This window comes from Panicum virgatum, chromosome 3K (assembly GCF_016808335.1).
Source record: "Panicum virgatum strain AP13 chromosome 3K, P.virgatum_v5, whole genome shotgun sequence".
NCBI lineage: Eukaryota > Viridiplantae > Streptophyta > Magnoliopsida > Poales > Poaceae > Panicum > Panicum virgatum.
In genome coordinates, this window is record NC_053138.1 from 4,821,486 (window position 1) to 4,840,529 (window position 19,044).

General features: G+C 45.3%; 1 protein-coding gene and 2 long non-coding RNA genes across 4 annotated transcripts; 2 read left to right on the forward strand and 1 right to left on the reverse strand.

The window, feature by feature from the left end:
* The first annotated feature begins 4,459 nt into the window (after positions 1–4,459).
* LOC120696971 (2-alkenal reductase (NADP(+)-dependent)-like) lies at positions 4,460–6,432 on the forward strand. Its single transcript, XM_039980055.1, has 4 exons — positions 4,460–4,932; positions 5,197–5,374; positions 5,515–5,764; positions 5,886–6,432. Exons 1-4 carry the CDS (start codon positions 4,681–4,683, stop codon positions 6,262–6,264), a joined length of 1,059 nt encoding a protein of 352 aa, XP_039835989.1. The 5' UTR covers positions 4,460–4,680; the 3' UTR covers positions 6,265–6,432.
* A 940-nt stretch (positions 6,433–7,372) lies between these two features.
* On the reverse strand, positions 7,373–8,516 carry LOC120696975. Its single transcript, XR_005684333.1, has 2 exons — positions 8,290–8,516; positions 7,373–8,161 (listed from the first exon to the last, which is right to left on the reverse strand). It is a non-coding gene; the product is annotated as an uncharacterized LOC120696975 (long non-coding RNA).
* Positions 8,517–13,314: 4,798 nt separating this feature from the next.
* LOC120696977 lies at positions 13,315–14,249 on the forward strand. Of its 2 annotated transcripts, XR_005684336.1 has the most exons (5): positions 13,315–13,457; positions 13,574–13,604; positions 13,695–13,734; positions 13,845–13,884; positions 14,003–14,249. It is a non-coding gene; the product is annotated as an uncharacterized LOC120696977 (long non-coding RNA). The 2 variants fall into 2 exon arrangements; XR_005684335.1 differs by having other exon boundaries at positions 13,322–13,457; positions 13,695–13,884; positions 14,003–14,227.
* Positions 14,250–19,044: the final 4,795 nt, after the last annotated feature.

Below are 19,044 nucleotides of genomic sequence, written 5' to 3' on the forward strand. Positions count from 1 at the left end.
GAAATAAATATGTACTTTGGTCCCAGCAAATCATCAAGGATGCCAATATGTTAATGGCCCATTTAGCGGGGCTAAATCTAGCCCAATCCACAAATGAATCATAAGCCTGCTTTAATGGGCTCAACGATGCTGATATCTAATGCTGGGCTCTTGAGGGGCTTTAAAGATCAGATCAGACATGGTCTGTTATGGAGACCTTATCATGGATGTCAATCACCTTCTCCCATAGAAAAATCGTTTCAATGAAAATTTCATGGAGAGTTTTATAATATTAAATACCATTATTTTTGCTGACATGGCAAGGAGAGAGAAGGCTAGGGTTTCATGGGATATGAGGAGAGTTTTATCACCATGAAACTTATCTGGCATAGTTACCTAGCCCATGAAACTCAGAGACTGGCCTAACTAACAAGTTAAAATTCGATTGCAATGTACTTTAATATTTGTCAATTTGTTATAAGACATCTCAAACACTAAAAAAAACTGAATTTCCTGCTGCATGTTTGAGGAAAAAGAAAAGACCAAACTTCTTTGTTTTGGAAAATGAGAATATACGGGGGTAGTGTAGCGGTAGGGCTGCAGCTGTGCACCCTGCACGTCGGGAGTTCGACTCTCAGTTCTCACGTACTACCTCTGTTTTTAAATATATGTTGCTTAAGACAACCTATTTAGTTCAAAAATAAACTAATTTGCTTGCTCTAAACATCTTTAAATATATGTTGCTTAAGACAACCTATTTAGTTCAAAAATAAACTAATTTGCTTGCTCTAAACATCATATATTTAAGAATAGAGGGAGTAGTAGTAAAAAAAAAGAGGCCACTCGCTGCAATATTTAACAAAAATGCATGGCGGTTGCAGCGTGATACACGTGTGCAGGCACGCCCCTCCCCGTCAGTGGCACGTCGTGTACATAGCCGGTTCATGGCCTGTTTCTCGACCATGCTGAAGAGAAAATTTCTATCTTTTCATGTCAAACTTGGGAGGCCGCAAGGATAGACAGTGGCAATAATGAAAAATAGTGTATGCCTAACAAAACACGAAAGCCACTAGCTTTTGCTACTAAAAAGCTATTGGCCAATTGCTATTGCTTGCTACTTTAGTGGGTGCTCGATCTTTGTGCTCGTAACAGCCACGAGAGGTACCGCGCACCTGTTACGGACTCGCAGTACGGCTGCCTCAGACAACAAAGTGAGAGAACCCCTCGCCAGCAATCCTCTCGCGAAAGAAAGGAGCCGAGGGGCGACGCCGCCGCCGCCGCCCCCGTTTGCGGCCCCCGTTCCCTCGCCTCCGGTCTCGCTGCCGGTGGTGACGAGGAGTGGGAGTCCGTCTCGTCAACAAATCGTCTGTCTTCTAGGGTCTTAGTCGAGTCTGCCTAGGTCTAGGGTTTGTTCGCCGTCGATGTTCGGTGGTGGAGTTAGGTTTTGCCGAAGGAGTATGACTCCTCTGCGGCTTGCTTTTTCTGGCAACGCCGGCGATGCGGAAGCGACGGCGGCGCAGCGGAATTATTTCACCCAGCCTCTTTCGTTCTCCGATGGAGATCTACTCTGACGTCAACGGAGAGGCTGGGGAGACCTGTTCAGGAGTCGAGGGCCGGCGCATCGTCGTCTTCTTCAGGTGATGATGTTGTTGACCCTGTTAATATCAAAGAAGATGATCTTTGGTGAAAATTTGAGCTTTGCTCGGGTTGCCGGCGGTGGAATCGAAGGATGCGTCGTGGGTACGGGAGTTGGCCGATACGCCTGGGAGGCAGTGTACTCGGCTGATACGCCTAGAAGTAAGCCCTCCTCCGCGGCCTCCACCTTGTGGAGATTGGCTCTGGTGCCCGACGACGATTGGGAAACGGCTTCGACGGCGGTGACGAACGGATCTCTGAAGGCTTCGAGGAAGATGAACAGGAGCTTTGGACTTCTTTGTAATTTTCCTTTTCTTTGGAGTCTTGTTTGCGAAAGGGCCGGTGTAATGCGCTAAAATCAATAATTTTTCTTCTAAAAAAAAGAGACAACAAAGTGAGAGGACAGCGTCCCTGCAACCTACCGCTGCTGGTGCTGTGACCTACCAACTCATTCTGCCATGTTTAGTTCTTCAAAAATTTTCTACAATATTTATCACATCAAATGTATAAAAAATTAAATATAGTTAAAAAAATAGCTCACTATACAATTTAATTGTAAATAACGAGACAAATCTTTTAAAACTAATTAGTTCATAATAAGATATTAATTATCAAATAACAACAAAATGCTACAGTACTAAAACCTAAAAAAATTTGCGAACTGCACCAAGAAAAGAAACAAAGCTATTTCTTCAAAAAAAAAAGAAGAGACAAAGCTAGGCAGCTCCACCGGTGGTTCGACCCCTGAGAGACAACTTTCTTGTAATATAAGGTTGTGTTTAGTTCGCGAGAAAGTTTGAATTTTGATATTGTAGCATATTTTGTTATTATTTAAAAATTAATTTCGAATTATATACTAATTAGGTTTAAAAAATTCATCTCATATGAAACAATTATCATGTGTAATTAGTTATTTTCTTTAACTGCATTTAATACTTTATGTATGTGTCCAAAGATTCGATGTAACGAGTATCGTAGAAAATTGGTTGTGTTTAGTTCGCGAAAAAGTTTGAGTATTGACACTGTAGCACATTTTATTGTTGAAAGTGATCGGGTGCTCTAACCTAAAAGGGAGAGGGATGAATTAGGCAACTTAAAATCTTTAAGATATGGCTCCAACTAGTTTGCACAAGATTTAAACTAAAACAAACTATCTAGATGTGCAACTACGGTTCACCTCATCCCAAAAGAGTTTTGCAATCTATAGCTAATTCTAGCAAGATACTACTCTTAGAAAATTAAAGGCATACAAGATGCAACATAAAATGTGGAAGCTTAAATAGAAGGGATGAGAGGAAGGAAACTCTCGACATGAAGATTTATCCTGTGGTTCGGATTGCCACAAAGGTGCCCCTACATCCATGTTGTTGAAGCACTCATGAAGAGTATTGCTTCCGACAACCAAGTCTCTTCCGTGAACACAATCACAGTCATCTTGATCCCACTATCCACTAAGGAGCTTGCCAAAAAAGGAGGGTGTCTCCACGTCCCTGTACAAGATTGTCGACGCTGCTCGACACCAAGCCGGAGGGTCGTCGATGTGCCTGTGAGACACCAATGCTCCAGGGGGCCGGCGCACCGAGATGCTCTTGTTGCTTCACTCAAAAACCAGCCACAAGGCACTACACCTTGCTCTCTCACTCTCTTAGGAGCTAATCCTAGCACTAATACTTACAAAGATGTGCCAAGGGTTAAATATTTAATCACTAAGCTCTTGGATGGCTTGGAGGTATTCTTGGGTGTGGATGTGATGTCTTGGAACTCCAGCAAGCTTCAAATGGCCGGGGTGAGGCATATATATAGCCCTCCAACTCAGAGTAGCCGTTGCCCTTTTTTTTGTGTGGGCATCGATTAAAACGATGGGGGGCATCGGTTAAACCGGTCACTCTAGATAAAATAGTAGTCGTTGGCTTCTCTAACACAGCTGCAACAACTCTTGTAACCATCGGTTAAACCGGTGACACTAGATCTTCACGTAGCCGTTGCTCTTGATCATTTCTTGTTGACGTCATTGCACCGATGCAATGCTCCACTGATCGTCAGTGCAACCGGTGCTGAAGGATGAACTCCTGCGCACTTGACATCGTCTCTGGGTAATAGTACGTTGATTGCACCGATGCCTCTAAGAGACCCGTCGGTTAATCGGTGCTACTGAGTTTTCCTCACTTGACTTAGTATTGCACATCCAATTGCACCGATGCTCCTGCGTTGGTTCATCCAACAAATATCGGTTAGACCGACGCCTCTGTGTCGGTTTAACCGGTTTTTCACTATGCTTTGACGTCTCTACGGTGAATTGCACATGGTGTCTCGGCGATGGATTGGTCATAGCGTCTCGACGGTGGATTTGGACTTGGCGTCTCGACGATGAATTGGATGTGTTGGATTATATCCATAGGACCTAAAATCCTACTACTGTATTCTCACAAGCTTGTTAGTTCCATGAATTATGTTGTCACTCAATCACCAAAATCATAAATAATGGCCTAATGAGGTCATATTTTTTACTGTTGTTATTTGACAATTAATATTTAATTATAGACTAATTAGACTTAAAAGATTCATCTCGTATAAAACAATTATACTATGTAATTAATTATTTTTTTCAACTGCATTTAGTGCCCTATATATGTGTCTAAAATTCGATGTAACAGATATTGTAAGAAATTTTTTGGGAACTAAACAGGGCCATTTCCTATCCTAAGGTCAGCAAATAGGTAAGCAGAAAGATTTCCCAAGGCAGTAAAAAATGAGAGAGAATAGTTCCGACTTTCCTGTATCTTGCCTTTCAACAGGGGGAAGAATGGCTGATCAATTTTTTATTCCCTCGCGTCGACCAGAGTTGGGAGGTCGATTTGCATTTCTGACAGACTGTGAGACTGACACAAGCAGTCGACTTCCAAGTTTGGTGGGTTCACGGTTCGATTTATCAGCACGCACGCTGGAGCTGCCCTCGGTACCTACCACACATACAGATCGAGAGACGAGAGACATCGGGAAAGATCGAGCAGAGCATAGAGCAATTAAAGAAAAACGGAGAGCAGAGAGTAGTGGGAAGAGCAAGCAATGGCGGTGGTAGCTGAGGCGGAGGTGGAGGAGGTGACCAACAGGCAGGTGATCCTGAAGCGCTACGTGAGCGGGTGCCCCACGGTGGACGACATGGAGGTTGTCGCCGGCGCCGTGCGCCTGGCCGTGCCGCCCGGGTCGCCGGCCGTCCTGGTCAAGAACCTCTACCTCTCGTGCGACCCCTACATGCGCACCCGCATGACCAGGCACTCCGAGCACAGCAACTTCGTCCCCGACTACGTCCCTGGGAAGGTTTGTGTTGTCTCCCAACATCACAATCCACGCACTATTCTGTCTGCTATTTTTATAGATTGTGTAGTGTACATGTTTTGAGCATGCATGGGTATATAGATTGTGCCTGTGTGTTTATGTGCTAACATGGTCAATGCAACTTAAGTTTTCTTTTTTTTTTCTGAATTTTTTGCTTCATCAATTCCGTTGGAGGTTTTACTGTCTGATGAAGTTTTGTATTTCTACATGCTATGGATATGGAATTATGGATGGAGCTGTCAGCAGGTTCTCGATAACTGTAGCGTTTGCAAGGTGGTGGTATCCGGCCACCCGGATTTCAAGCCCGGCGATCTTCTGTGGGGTGTTACCGGGTGGGAAGAGTACAGCCTGATCCCCAATCCAATGTTCTGCCACAGGATCAATCACCACGAATTTCCACTGTCCTATTACACCGGCGTTCTTGGTGAGTTCAGCACGTTGTTATGTTAATAACCAGTTGTACGTTTTAAAGCAAGCACTAATTAATGAATGCTCAAAATCCTAATTAAGATTCACTGAAAAAAACTTTTTATTGTTTGCAATTGTAAAACCCCATGAATTCAGGTGTGCCGGGCCTCACTGCATATGCTGGACTTTTTGAAGTGGCCAAGGCCAAGAAAGGTGAGCATGTCTTCGTCTCAGCGGCAGCAGGGGCCGTCGGTCAGATCGTTGGGCAGCTTGCTAAGCTCACGGGCTGCTACGTTGTCGGCAGCGCCGGCTCTGATCAGAAGGTCAATCTGTTGAAAACAAAGTTTGGCTTCGACGACGCTTTCAATTACAAGAAGGAGCTGGACCTCAACGCTGCCTTGAAGAGGTTGCGACGAACCAACCAAGGACAAAGTTTTTGTTTTCAGTTTCTTTTGTATGCTCATGAGGATGAATCAATCGTATATATGAATCACCATCAACCTTGGATCATCATCATGAATTATTAGGTGCTTCCCTGATGGCATCGACGTCTACTTCGAGAACGTGGGCGGCGCGATGCTGGACGCCGTCCTGCGCAACATGCGCCACCGCGGCCGGGTCGCCGTGTGCGGGCAGGTGTCGCAGTACAACCTGGAGCGGCCGGACGGCGTCGACCTCTTCCAGCTCGTCGGCAAGCACATCCGCATGGAGGGCTTCCTGGTGTCCGAGTACTCCGGCGACTACTACCGCCGGTTCGAGGAGGAGATGGCGCGCTACCTCGAGGAAGGCAAGGTCGTCTGCGTGGAGGACGTCGCCGAGGGGATCGAGGCGGCGCCGGCAGCACTCGTGGGGCTCTTCGCCGGCCACAACGTCGGCAAGCAGGTGGTCGCCGTCGCAAGGGAGTAATTGAGACGTTGGGTGCCGTACCATGCCAGCCATGGGCATGGACAGATCGATGGTTTCCCATTTTACCAAACATTATTATAAATTTTATACTAAAAAACGTTACATGGAATGTTTGGACACATACATTAAGTATTAAATAAAATCTATCTACAAATTTTTTTATATGAATGGGTTGTAAATCGCGAGACGAATTTAATAAGCCTATTTAATTCATGATTTGCAACAGTGATGATACAGTAACCATCCACTAATTATAAATTAATCATGAATTAATTAGACTTATTAGTTTCATGTTGCGATTTACAATCCATTCGTGTAAAAAGTTTTGCAAATAGATTTTATTTAGTACTCCGAAATAGCAAGATTCCGTTTCAAAATTTTTACACGTAAAGATCTAAGGGTTTTTGGTCTCCTGGACACTCTGAAAATCTCTATTTGTGCGTTGCACACTCCAATTCTTGATATAGTCTCCATCACATCCTGAATGCATCCTTTTGTGCGTGGCACACTGCCCACAATAAACAAATCGTTTGCAGCATGGCAGGTGAGAGAACGAGAGGTAAAAAGACGAAAATACCACTGGCTATTTAAAAGAGCCTGGAACATATTAGAAAAATATATCGAATCACCTAATTTTCTCTGCATCTTGCTAATGGGTCTGCTCCCACATGAGGATCTCCTCGTGCTTGCTTGTGCGGAATGGTGATGAGAGGATCGCGGCGCGTGCAGGCCCGCGTTGCACGCGGCGCGCGCCCTGCTCCCCGCCACGCGAGCCTGCCCCTGCTCCCGGCCGCCTCGCGCCAGCGCCCTCCCACCGTGCGCAAGCAGCCGCTCCAGCCGCGCGCCAGGCAGCTCCACCACGCGCCCGCACCGGCCTGGCTGCGCCTGCCACCGCGTGCTCGCTTCCGCCGCTTGCTACTAACGAACGGATTAAGGTGCCGGTGCAGTTAAGCGAACGGAGCTGGTGAATCCAAGAGTATTTTTGTCTTTGTGCAATTCTTCTCTCACCTCCTGAGATGGAAAACGACAGTTTATTGGAGGTAGTGTGCTACGTACCAAATCACAGTTTGACGATATGTCAAAAACAAAATCGAAGAATAGGATGTGCTGCACACAAATTCATGTTTTAAGGGTGTGCCACACACTAAAAACCCAAGATCTAAACACTGCCTATATATACATTGTTCAAAGATACATTCGGCGCGTACTTGTTCTGGAGAAGATTTGTGCACTGTTCAGCTTCAAAGCTGTCTTCTTCCATTCAGCATTTTTTTACAAAATGACAACCTAAGAATAATCTTGTTGTCTCGCTGACTCACTCGACCAAAAAAAAAAATCAGGTTCTAGCTGGGTATGGTGTGAGCAAGGTGGTAGCATCCGGCCGGGCACCGCCCGGATTTCAAGGTAGGCGATCTCGTGTAGCGAAGAACCGGATGGGGGGAACTCACCTGCATCCCTAAACCAGAGTCTCTTTTAAAGATCAAACACTCCGAAATGCCCCTCTCTTACTATACAGGTGTTGTTGATGAGCGAGCTGATTTTCAGCTCTCGCTCTTGCGCATCGCCAGTAGAGTAGAATGTCATCTTTAATCCTTCAGAAGCTTCTCCCATGATCCAAATAAACGCTATCATCCGTTTCCCCGGGAAGACACGAACCTCATTTAAAATCCTCAAGTGTTACAGAACGCAAAGTTGTTTTTCCCCTAACTGTATGCTACAACCACAACCATCATTCAGGTATGCCCGGCCTTACTGCTCATTTAGGACTTTATGATGTGGCCAAGGCTAAGAAAAGAGACTGTCTTCATTTCAGCGGCAGCAGGCGCCGTTGGTCAAATTGTCGAGAGCTCACTGGCTGCTATGTTGTTGGAAGTGCTGGTTCTGATGAGAAGATCTTCTGCAGAAAAAAAAAACAGCAAACAATTACACAGATAATGTAATACTGCAACATATATAATGAATTGGATGGCTTTTGTTACCAATGGAAGAGCTAAAAAAAAATGCAACCAAAACACATGACCTAACTTTGATGTGCAGACTTAGGATTAGAAAGAGGGTTAGCCTAGCATGGTGGAAGAGAATCACTCGCTTAACCAGAATGCTTGCCCATCCATCTTTCATCCATCATAAGGGCTCCCAGATGAACCAAATAGTAGAGATAGGCAAGTCATTCTTGGCTAAGGGAGATAGGCTCTTCACCATGTAAGGCCTCCCTCCCTCACCAACACTTGTTTGCCAATGCCATATGCCCGTAGCTTTGTTGGTTTGACATTCAGGCAAGCAGGAGCCAGGTATTTATAATGTGGGTAAGAGGAGAGATCAGGTAATGCTGGACTGCCCTGTTGTGATTCGCATCACAAAGCACAGACCTTTCCCTCCGTATCGAACATATTCTTTGGCTAGCAGTCTTTTCAAGAAATTCTGAATGGATAAGTACATATATGACTAGGAAGTTTGTCAATGCACAGTAACTACATGATTGAAAATCGCCTGTCTTTTCTAATATTTTCAGAAATGCTTAGGCTTTCAGATCGATGATCTTTTGAGACAAGCATACACATTACATATTTTGTATGACCGTTATATTACATTATAACTCACAAGTGGTAGTTCTCTGGACTCTCTCTTAGAGGCTAATCACGAGAAGTTCTTCCAATTGGAATCAAAATTGAAGAACATCACCAGGAAAATCTAATCATGAACAGCCTGAGCCAACTCCATAAACCTAAGAATGCTCATCCCTTGATTAATTGCTTAAGGTAGAAATTTGCGGAAAATATGAGGATAGTAATTATTCAAATTCAATTCTTTACTTTTGAACATTAAATTCTGGAACAAAATTGAAAGCAATCATATTCATGTGTACTATTCCACATCTATTATCTTATTTGACCAACAAACGGAGCCTCCACGTTCACTCTCAAGGTCTAGAAATTCTCACGTTAATCGGAGAAAAATAAAAAAATAAAAATTGCCCACCACTGCCATTACGATAAAAATTAGTCTTAAATACCCCTGTGCCTAATTAAAAATCACCCACCAATGCCATTATGAAAAATTAAATATAAAATATCATTTACCTATGTATCGGTTACAAATATATACTATTAATAAAAACTAAATCTAACAACAATAAATAAAAATAAAATGAAAATAAGAATAATTATCTGCATAATATTATTAAAGCTCAACAAATCAAATTGTTATTATAGGTAGATCATAGTTGAATTGTTTTAATCAACAATAAGATATAATTTACGATAATGAACAGGATGATGTATGGTAAAAAATAGTATAATCTTTAAGTAAGGATATAATGACATGCCAAATTTTGAATTTCCAATACTAGTCGCGCAAATGCGCGGGCTATACGCCTAGTTATGTAAAGATAAGCCGAGAATCAAGATGCTTTATTTTTGTTACTACTATCTATTGCATTGCTGTGTTTCTTTATACTAGGGAATATGTAGGAACTTATTAAGAGCATTGGACATCAGAAAAATTTAGAGCACTTGTGCAAGAAAGTTTTAATTATCCCTTGAAACTTCAGGGAAAGACCAGGTTCTAGGCACGGGCAATCTCTGAAATGGATATCTGCCACCTCACAGTACAAAAATATTAGATAAACTTGCAGCTTGGTAGAAGTCGCACTCATGTACGCAAACCTAATTTCTTTTTTTCTTAAAGGCACAAACCTAATTTCTCCTTTTGATAAAAATGAAATATTCTTTTCTGACAAGTGGCGCCTGCAAGATTTGCATATATACCCCGTTGTCCCTTTTTGTTGGCTCCAGAGGGCATCGTTTTCAGATGGGACAGATGCTATCCACCCACCACGGAATAGCCAAAGCAAGGAGCCCTCACCTCATGGAAGAGAGGTTTAACATTAAGATCGCTACGCCTAGACTTGGCATACGTCCTCCTGCAAGTGGTTGATGTGAACTCTGGCGATGCCATTGCCATGCCATGATGAAAAGAGTCAAAGTATCAAAGATTCTATTCCGAAGGATATCGCATCCATGAATATATAGCAGAATGTCAATAATATTATGGATGTGTTAAATTCTGTAAATTTTTGGACAAAATCCACTGTAGTAATTTTCAAATCCATCCTATAAGGGACGGATTGAATTAGGCTAGGATCACCCCGCATTCTGCCCCCGCTGAGGAGCTACAACCTTGTGAACCCGGATATTTGTACCCAGAAAATGCTACCATATTAAAATCGATGGCTCATATCAGCCGCTAGGAGCCTGCAACTCAATCCGACGGCTACGGACGACAGGCTTCAACGCGTTGAAGCCTCGCCTTCTGCCGCGCATGCCCGCTACGGCAACCGCCAAGCCGCCGGGGTTCGAATCCAGACGCGGGCGAAAAAAAACCACCCCACTCGACGCCTCCTCTCCCAGCCTCTCCTGCTGCCTCCTCTCCCCACCTCCCCTCAGCAGCGGCGGCGCGGCCGACTGCCAGATGGGTGCAGGCAGAGTCGGAGGGGCCGCTGCTGGGCGTCGCGAGGCCGCGGCGAGGCGAGCCGGAGGCAGCGGCGCGGGGTGCCGCTGTCACTGCCGACGCGGGGCCGAGGCGGGGGGTGCCGGAGGTCGCAGATCCGTGCTGCCGTCCGCAGAATAGCGCCACAGTTTCCTCGAGTAAAAAAAACCACCGCAGTCTCCTCTCCCCGCGGCTGCCGCCTCCTCTCCCCACCTCCCCCCTCGCGCTCTCCGCATCCCTCTGTCGCTGCCGCCGCCGCAGGTGCCTCTGCCGCCACCTGCTACTCCGCGGCATGGCCGACGAGGTCCGTCGGGACCGGCTGGACTCGCGACGCCGGGTAGGCTCCGGGCGCCGGGTAGGCGGCGAGGGGCCCTGGTCGAGGCGACGCCAAATCTGGCGGGGGACGACCAGGTGCCACCCATCCCCCACAGGTAGAGAAGGGCCGGGTCCTCGGCGACTAGCGTGGCCACCACCGGAGGGGAGGCTGCCGCAGATTCGTTGCCGGCCGGAGACCACGTCGCGGAAGGAGGTCGCCGGCACCACGAGTGCCGAGGAGCCGCGAAGGAGGGGCTGAACGAGGCGCCGGCGAGGGAGGGGCATGGCCGCGAGCCGCCCGGCAGGGTGGACGCGGTGGAACTGGAGGAGGGTGGACGCGACCTCACGCGGACGGCGGCGGCCCGACCATGCGCGGAGGAGCGGCGCCTTGCTTGGGCAGAGGTGTAGGTGGCAGAGGCCGGCGGAGCACGGTGGAGACCGCCGAAGGCGGCGCCGGCGCCAGCACCTCTCCTGGCGCGGCGGCGTGGCTTGGCTTGGAGGCGCCCGACACCTCGGGTGGCGCGACTCTGCAGATCCCTGGTGGAGGAGGCTGAGGCTGGCAGCCGCGGCGGCAGCTGATGGGTAGTACAGCCCTAGGCTGCTCGACTTCCACTCCCTCGACACCGAGCTCCTCACCAATGTGAGCGTGATTTCCTTGTCTTCTCCGTCGTATGAATTCGCGATTGGTTAACCCCCCCCCCAAAAAAAAAGCTATCCTGATTGCTTAGGAGCTTGCCTGATCTTCCGTCCATTCTCTAAACCTCTTAATACTTCGACAATTTTAAACAAATTAAAATGGAAGAAAATATCAGCTGGCCTCAGCTCAAGCTCCTTTGCAAGAATCAGTGGCTCCGGCCACAACTTTACCCTATTTATTCAACTAAAACATAACTACTTATTAAGTTTGCCTTTCAATTTTGCATGTTGAAGACTTGCAGTGAGATCAGTAGCTCAACACCTTTCCAGCGTTTGGTATTTTAGTCATAGGCAAAGCACCAAGTCAGTAGAAACTTGGGATAAGAAAGGTGGGAAGGAGATGGCCAGATGGGTGTAGTTAGGAACATGTAGAAATGCAGATGCAATATATCACTATGACATTTTTGAATTATTAGACTAAACTTTTCTTACTATGACATTTTCTAATTAACAGACTTTAAACTTTTCTTACAGAAAATTATAGAAACTTTACCGTGTTTGCAAATAATGGGAATGAACTTTGTTTTAGGAAATTATGTCTGTAAGACTTTAAGTTCTTCATGATAAGGTTCTTCATGGTGTAAATATATTTACTTTACCTTATTATTTATATGCATGTATGAGCCAACAAGTGCTCAGATTTGATCCAACTGTAGACCGAGTTATGCATCTGGTTCTCTCATTTTGGAAGTATTTTAGATTCAACTAAATCCAGTGTGAAATAAGGAAAGTACTGGTTTAAAACTTTAAACTGAGTCCTAAATACAATGTCATTGGATAGGTTAATTGAAATGGCTCATTATTCTCTGCCTTAATTCTTCTTACTTCCTACGAAAAGGACACTTGCTCAGCGCATCTTGGAATAGTAGTCACAAATTCAGTTTACATCTTTATTTTTAAGTTCTAAATTAGGACTCATGGTCTGTTTGGTCTTGTCTTGCTTCATGTTTGTTCTTATTGTTGTGAGGTAGACCCACTCTTACCCATCCCTAACATTTAGTGATGCATTCATATTGATTTCTCCTCTGCATGATCAGTGTGAGAACCAATATATTTTGAGTCAATAGCAAAGTTTTGGATATATCAGAAATTATGTTGTAGCTAAACATATTGAAACTGGTTAGCTGATTTGTTTGTTTGGGTGGCCTAAAAATGGATGATTTTGAGACAGTAGCAATGTTTTGGATTTGAAAGGAAAAACATTATGTCTTTGAATAATTTAGTACCTCAAGAACATTTTGTGTACTTTAGTTTAGTTTGGAAACATTATGTCCTGGAGGAGTGGGGTCACCTGATGGAATGCTTGGACTTGCCGAGCTAATTGGGGGTCACATGTTTCGAATTGTTTGTCGCTAACCTAGAATACCCAAAGAACAAGTCATAGAGTTTTGCTTCATAATTTTCTTGGTTCTTTTTTGGGAACCATATTAACTGATGATGTTTTGCTTCTTTCAATTTCCCCATCAAAGGTTATTAGTTGATTTACTTACAGCATGTTATGCACCACCATCGCAATTTACTTACTGCATGTTGTGCACCACTACCGGTAGCATTGGTGTAAAACATGTTGAACAGTGTATCTTTTCATGAAGAGAGGTACATGTTTTTAATGAAGTTTGTTCCTTTTCAGTGTATCTGAAGCTAAGCTTCCAAAGTATCCACAGAAGACTGAAGCATTGCATGTACATTTGCAGGTAACATGTAGATATCATGCAAAGTTTTATCTATAGATGATTTCCTTGCATCAGTGGGATTTTATATTTGACGAAAAGGAGTTCTATTGGAATCAAAATGAATCATTGTTGACCAGGTTGGAATCTGAGAGGTCCCCATCCCAGATGGTGAGCAAAGCACTTCCTTCTCCTCTGATTTCTGTGATGCTCAGTCTGATCCTGTTCTCACTCTTGCTTTGTTCGTGCTCCAATTCGTAGAGGAAAGAGGATTTCCTGCCCATTGGGGGAGAAGATCTCAGTGAGGATCCATCATTTATTTGGAATAATCTTTGCTGATTGATTGTTTTTTAAGCTTTACATTTTAATTTTGGAGGACTCATGTTCTTTTCTTTGCACACATTTGAGCAGAAGGCCGGAAAAAGTATCCAGGATTTCAATGGACAATGGGGTTGAATCAGATGTTTTTTCTTGATGCCACCTATTTAAATATATGTCTATGATATGATTTAATAACTCAGACATGTCCTAATCATTGATGCTCATGTAACTCCAATGCTCTTTTGTAGGACATGAGTTTGCTTGCAACAGCTGAACATGACTGATAGATTCCATTTTGCAAACAGTGACAGCCCTCCCATTTAGTATTGGTCATCCATCTGCTTTCGATGCAATTTTCGGACATGGTAACAACATTTTCCACTTCAAAGGTCTTTGGTTTGCAGTGCAATAATGCTTAATTCAAGTTTATAGGTTGAGTTGAAAATAATCTGGAAACTCACATAAATAACACTTGATTCACCTGTCTCTTCTATCATGATGTTTGTACCTTTTCCCCATCAGTATGCAGTATTTATTTGAGTTATTGTCTATCTTGCTGAATGATTGAATATAAATCTGTTCCTTCGTCACTTTTATTGTACCTTTTATTGTCTCTTCTATCATGATGTTTGTACCTTTTATTGCCTATCTTGCTGAGTTATTTTCACAATTCATTCTAAAGCCAGTAATCTATTTGCACATGCATGTGCTACACAAAAATGACTATGAAATTAAAAAAGTTTAGAATTTGCTTCTTATCCTTCGGTACTGATCTATAAGCGTATCAAAAGAAATACAATAAGAAAGTTTAGAGAATTGTTTAGCTGCTGTGGCATATAATTGACTGCTAAATTTTACCCGTATATTTGCAGACTATTCTGTACTGATCTATCCACTGCTTTAGCTAACTTTGGTTGTTTTCGAATCTTACTGCATCTTAAACATGTGATGCTGCACTTAAATATGTTTGTTTTTTTTACCGTAGTGTTAGCACGGGCCAACTTACTAGTGAAGATAATAGGCTCAAGAAACTGGGCCATCGCTAGGCTACGGGCCTCAGAAAGGTAATGGGCTCAGGAAACTGGGCCTTCACTCGGCGCAGCCCAACCATCGCTCCCCAAGCAGCTCGCGAGGTCCGATCCAAGCCGCACAGATGCGATCCTACGGCCGAGAATCTCTCCAGCCCGAACGGTGAACGAAACCCCGTCCGCCCCCTGGCCGGCGCGGGGACGCCAGCGCGCGCAGCCGCCGCCATGGCACGACGCCGGCGCCCGCTTGCTTCTCCGCGCACGGCTCGCGTTCGCTTTGCCGCGCACGCTTCGTCGCGGCAGGGATCGGACGAGGGTGGGTGCTGCCCGGCGCCGCTTCCGCTTGCCTTGCCGCCGCGCGCTGCGTCGCCGTGGCGAGGCGAGATGGCCGCAGGATGGCGCCGCCACCGATCGCCCATGTCCCACTGTTCGGACCCCGCCTCGTACCCAGCCTCTGCTCAACGGCCAGTAGTTCCATGACACGGACGAGCGCGCACTCCTCTGCTATTGCCGCCGGGACGTGCGGGTGTGGCACCTCTCCGACGAGGCAAGCGATACACGGACGACAGAGGAAGTGTTTTTGTCTTCAGAAAATATAAGGGTACACTTTTCTTATCAGTTCATATATTTGGACATTTGGGTGGACTAGGTGGGTGCATACGTGTCTAAAAATTTCCTACCTGGTTTACTTATCTACTAGTACTGATTGGTATATTATCTGAAAACAATGTTTTGTTTGATTTACGGTAAAATAGCTAATTTCATCCCTCAATTTTCCTCCAAGGCTCAAATTATCCTTAAACTATGAAACGGACCAATTTAGTTCTCAAACTTTTCAGTTAGGTTCAATTTAGTCTCTAGAGTGATATGGTATGCCTATACAAAGTCATAGCAGAGTGTATGTAAGGTTCTGGACATGTTACCAAATCCAACAGTGGTTTCGACTCAAGTGGTATACTAACTCATAATTCACTAACATAGCCAAGTTATTGATGATCTTGTATCTATGAATAAAAGCTTCACATTTTTGTTTATTCGAACATTCTCATTGTTTGTTGAACCACATTTTTACCGAGATATCGAATGTTTTAAATAGAAAGTTTGTGGACGAAATTGGTCAGTTTCATACTTGAGGGATGAATTTGAGCCTGAGGCAAAAGTTGAGGGTTAAAATTGGCTATTTTGCCTTGATTTTTGACAGAATATTATTTTCCAAATCCCGATTGAATTCCTCTGTCCTGAACTGAAATAAAGGCTCAAAATAAATTTTGGGTATCACCTTGCTCAGGTACTTGACGGAGCTTGATCGTGCAGTAGTTAATAAGAAAATGAGCACTGTGTGTGACCAATTTAATAGTCCGTTTTTTCTTCTTTATATTTTTTAAAAATTAAAATTTCAAAAATATATGTCTGTTTTCAAAAATTTCAAAAATATACCCCGGTCGCCCTCCCATAGGGCGACAGGCCCAATGTGTAATTTTTTTTTCAAATTTGCAACGAAGTCCCTGGAGAGAAAAAAAAAGGCGGGGGACCTGTCGCCCCCCCAACGGGCGACAGGGGCGTGTCGCCCTCCCCTCAGGCGACAGGCCCCTGTCGCCCGTTGGGGGGGGCGACATGCCCCCCCTTTTTTTTCTCGGACTTTTATTTTTGCAGGGACCTATTTTGAGCTATTCGAGCGTGTATTCGTCATCATCGTCGGCAAGATCTCGGCCGCTAACTCCTACCGCACGTTACTTGTCCTTCATTAAATCACGGAAAAAAATCGCAAGAACTTCCCTTATTTCACGAGCATTATGGAACCCACAAACATAATAAGTTCACATAAATAATATCTATAAAAACAAATGACAAGTAACCTACCACAATCATAAACATCGGATACAAATAAGCGGTCCACAGCTATCTCATTACAAATAAACATCATATACATCTAACCACCCCTAGGGCGTCGGACCCTCTTAGCCCTCTGCTGGGCACGGACATGTCCCTCGGAGTAGGTGAGAACATCCGGAGACCTCACCTGTCGCAAAGGACGCGCAAGGGGCTGCGGTGTCTGCTGCTGAGAGATCCCAAGTGGTGCTCCTCCTAGCTGTGAATACCCCAAGACATCGGGGTCACCTTGCGCGGCAGGCTCTTCTGGACTCAAGCCGTCGAAGTCGTCTAAGGTGAATGTCTCGTTATCTGGTCGAAAGGAGGAAGAAGAAGGTCCGGCGGCCGCATCGGGGTAGAATCCTACGCAAAAAATATGGATGTTAGCGTACGCTCGTATATTTCGTAATGACATGTAGAAACCGAAATACGAAACATAAATTAACCTGTGCACGCCGTTATCTGTGGCCCCGGTACCATCCCTGGATACGGTCCGCCAACTGGTGCTGTCCCTCTAAACATTCCAGTATGGCCGAACGCAGTAGCTGGATCGTATCCTGTATGTGATATTAGTAAATATGTAGGAACACTTGATATAATTTTAAAGAGATATGTACGTTACCTGTACTTGGGAAGAACTGCGACGTCGGCCCGTGTATGGTCGACGGACACGGGAACGACGACGACGCCTGAGACGACCCGTGGCTGTATTCGTACTGCACACGGCTTCCGAAGTTGTGCGTTACCTGACGCAACTGATCACGCTGCCTCGACCATGCCTCTATCTGCTCAAACTGGGTCATTGGGGATCCGGCACGTACCCTCGTCAGGTAAGTCGAGCAGTCCGTCTCCATCATGTTGCAAAGGCAAAACTGCATCAATTCAGTAAAGTTACAAACACATGAATTATCTTATGAATATGATTATATATATATATGCAAATATGATCAAGAGACTCACCGCGCCAGCTAGTGCCTCCACGTGGTGCCGGGCATAGCCATCCTGAGGCCTCGCCTGGTGTGGCTGCGGGTGAGTGTCAACAAAAACCAGACGAGCCCGAGTCCGGGGTAAGTACCAGGTGAGGTAAGCCCTAAAGGAGCTATCTATGTGTGGTCCTGTTGGATGGACCAAGTGCTCGTCTGCCTGTTCCCATTGGTCCACCCACGGCTGGATCTTGGTGAGCCAATCATCAGAGCACGGCAAGCCACTCCTTGACAACCTACAAAGTGGACCACGAAGAATCGTTAGAATCGACACGAATGTATGAGCCAAGTTCATTCATAATTACCTGTAGTCCTGGCGACTGACACGCTCCAACGCGGTGGGCACCGGAAACTCCTGGCGCTGCCCAAACTGTCTCCTGACTCTCCAGGGGCAATATGCCTCAACCGCGATGTCATAAACCAGGACGGCGGAAGTAAGCCACAGGCTCGCATTCGCGGAGCAGTGCGAAGACAGGCCTGCTGGTGCACGGGTAGCCACAGCCTCTGGGCTGTAAGGCTCCCAGACAACGTCCTCGGGCGTCAGCATGTCGAGCTCCGAAACAAACTCAGGATATGCGCGTTTAACCCGCGCATGTGCCCAGGACCTCTGCATTCCGAATAAGTAAAATTAAAAGTGCGCTAATACATCATGTAACAATGAATAACAAAATTAGGTTTGTTGCGAACATACCTGACGCCAGATCCAGATAGTTCCCATAGTGGGCCTCTCGTCCTCCTCGTCGCCATACATGCCCCCGTGGTAAGGCTCGTGGCTGACCAAGGGGCGACCAACGGCTAGCCTCTCGTACGACCAAAGCTGTAGCAGTAGTAGGCACCCTGACAGGATAGAGTTCCCATGTGTCTTCATGCACCCATCGCAGAGTCCACGGTAAGTGGCTGCAAGCAGGGTTAACAATTTCGGCGAAATTTCGCCGAAATTTCGGAAAATTTTTCGTTTCCGCTAGTTACCGGGATCCGAAATTTCGGTATTTTTCGGTATATTTCGTTTTCAAATTCAAAATTCAATAAATTTCGACCAAAATTCAACGAAATTCGCCGAAATTTACCGAAATTTCGGAACGGAATTCCGTTTTCGCTAAACACCGGGATTTGACCGGAAAACGAAATGGTTAACCCTGGCTGCAAGTACCGCCTCACCCCAGCTGTAGGGCGGTACGTCCTCGTCCCCATCCGCAATCTCCCGTGCATACGGAAGGAGAATCCTATCGACCGAGTTGCCATGAGTGTTGTTGAACATGATGTAACCAAACAACCAAAGTAGGTACGCCTCCAGCGATCTGGTCACACTGTACTCGTCGGCATCCGCAGCCAAAAGGGCAGGCTGCATAAACAATTAAGATAAATAGTTTCAACTATCAATGGAATATGTGAATTGTAACAATTAAATTT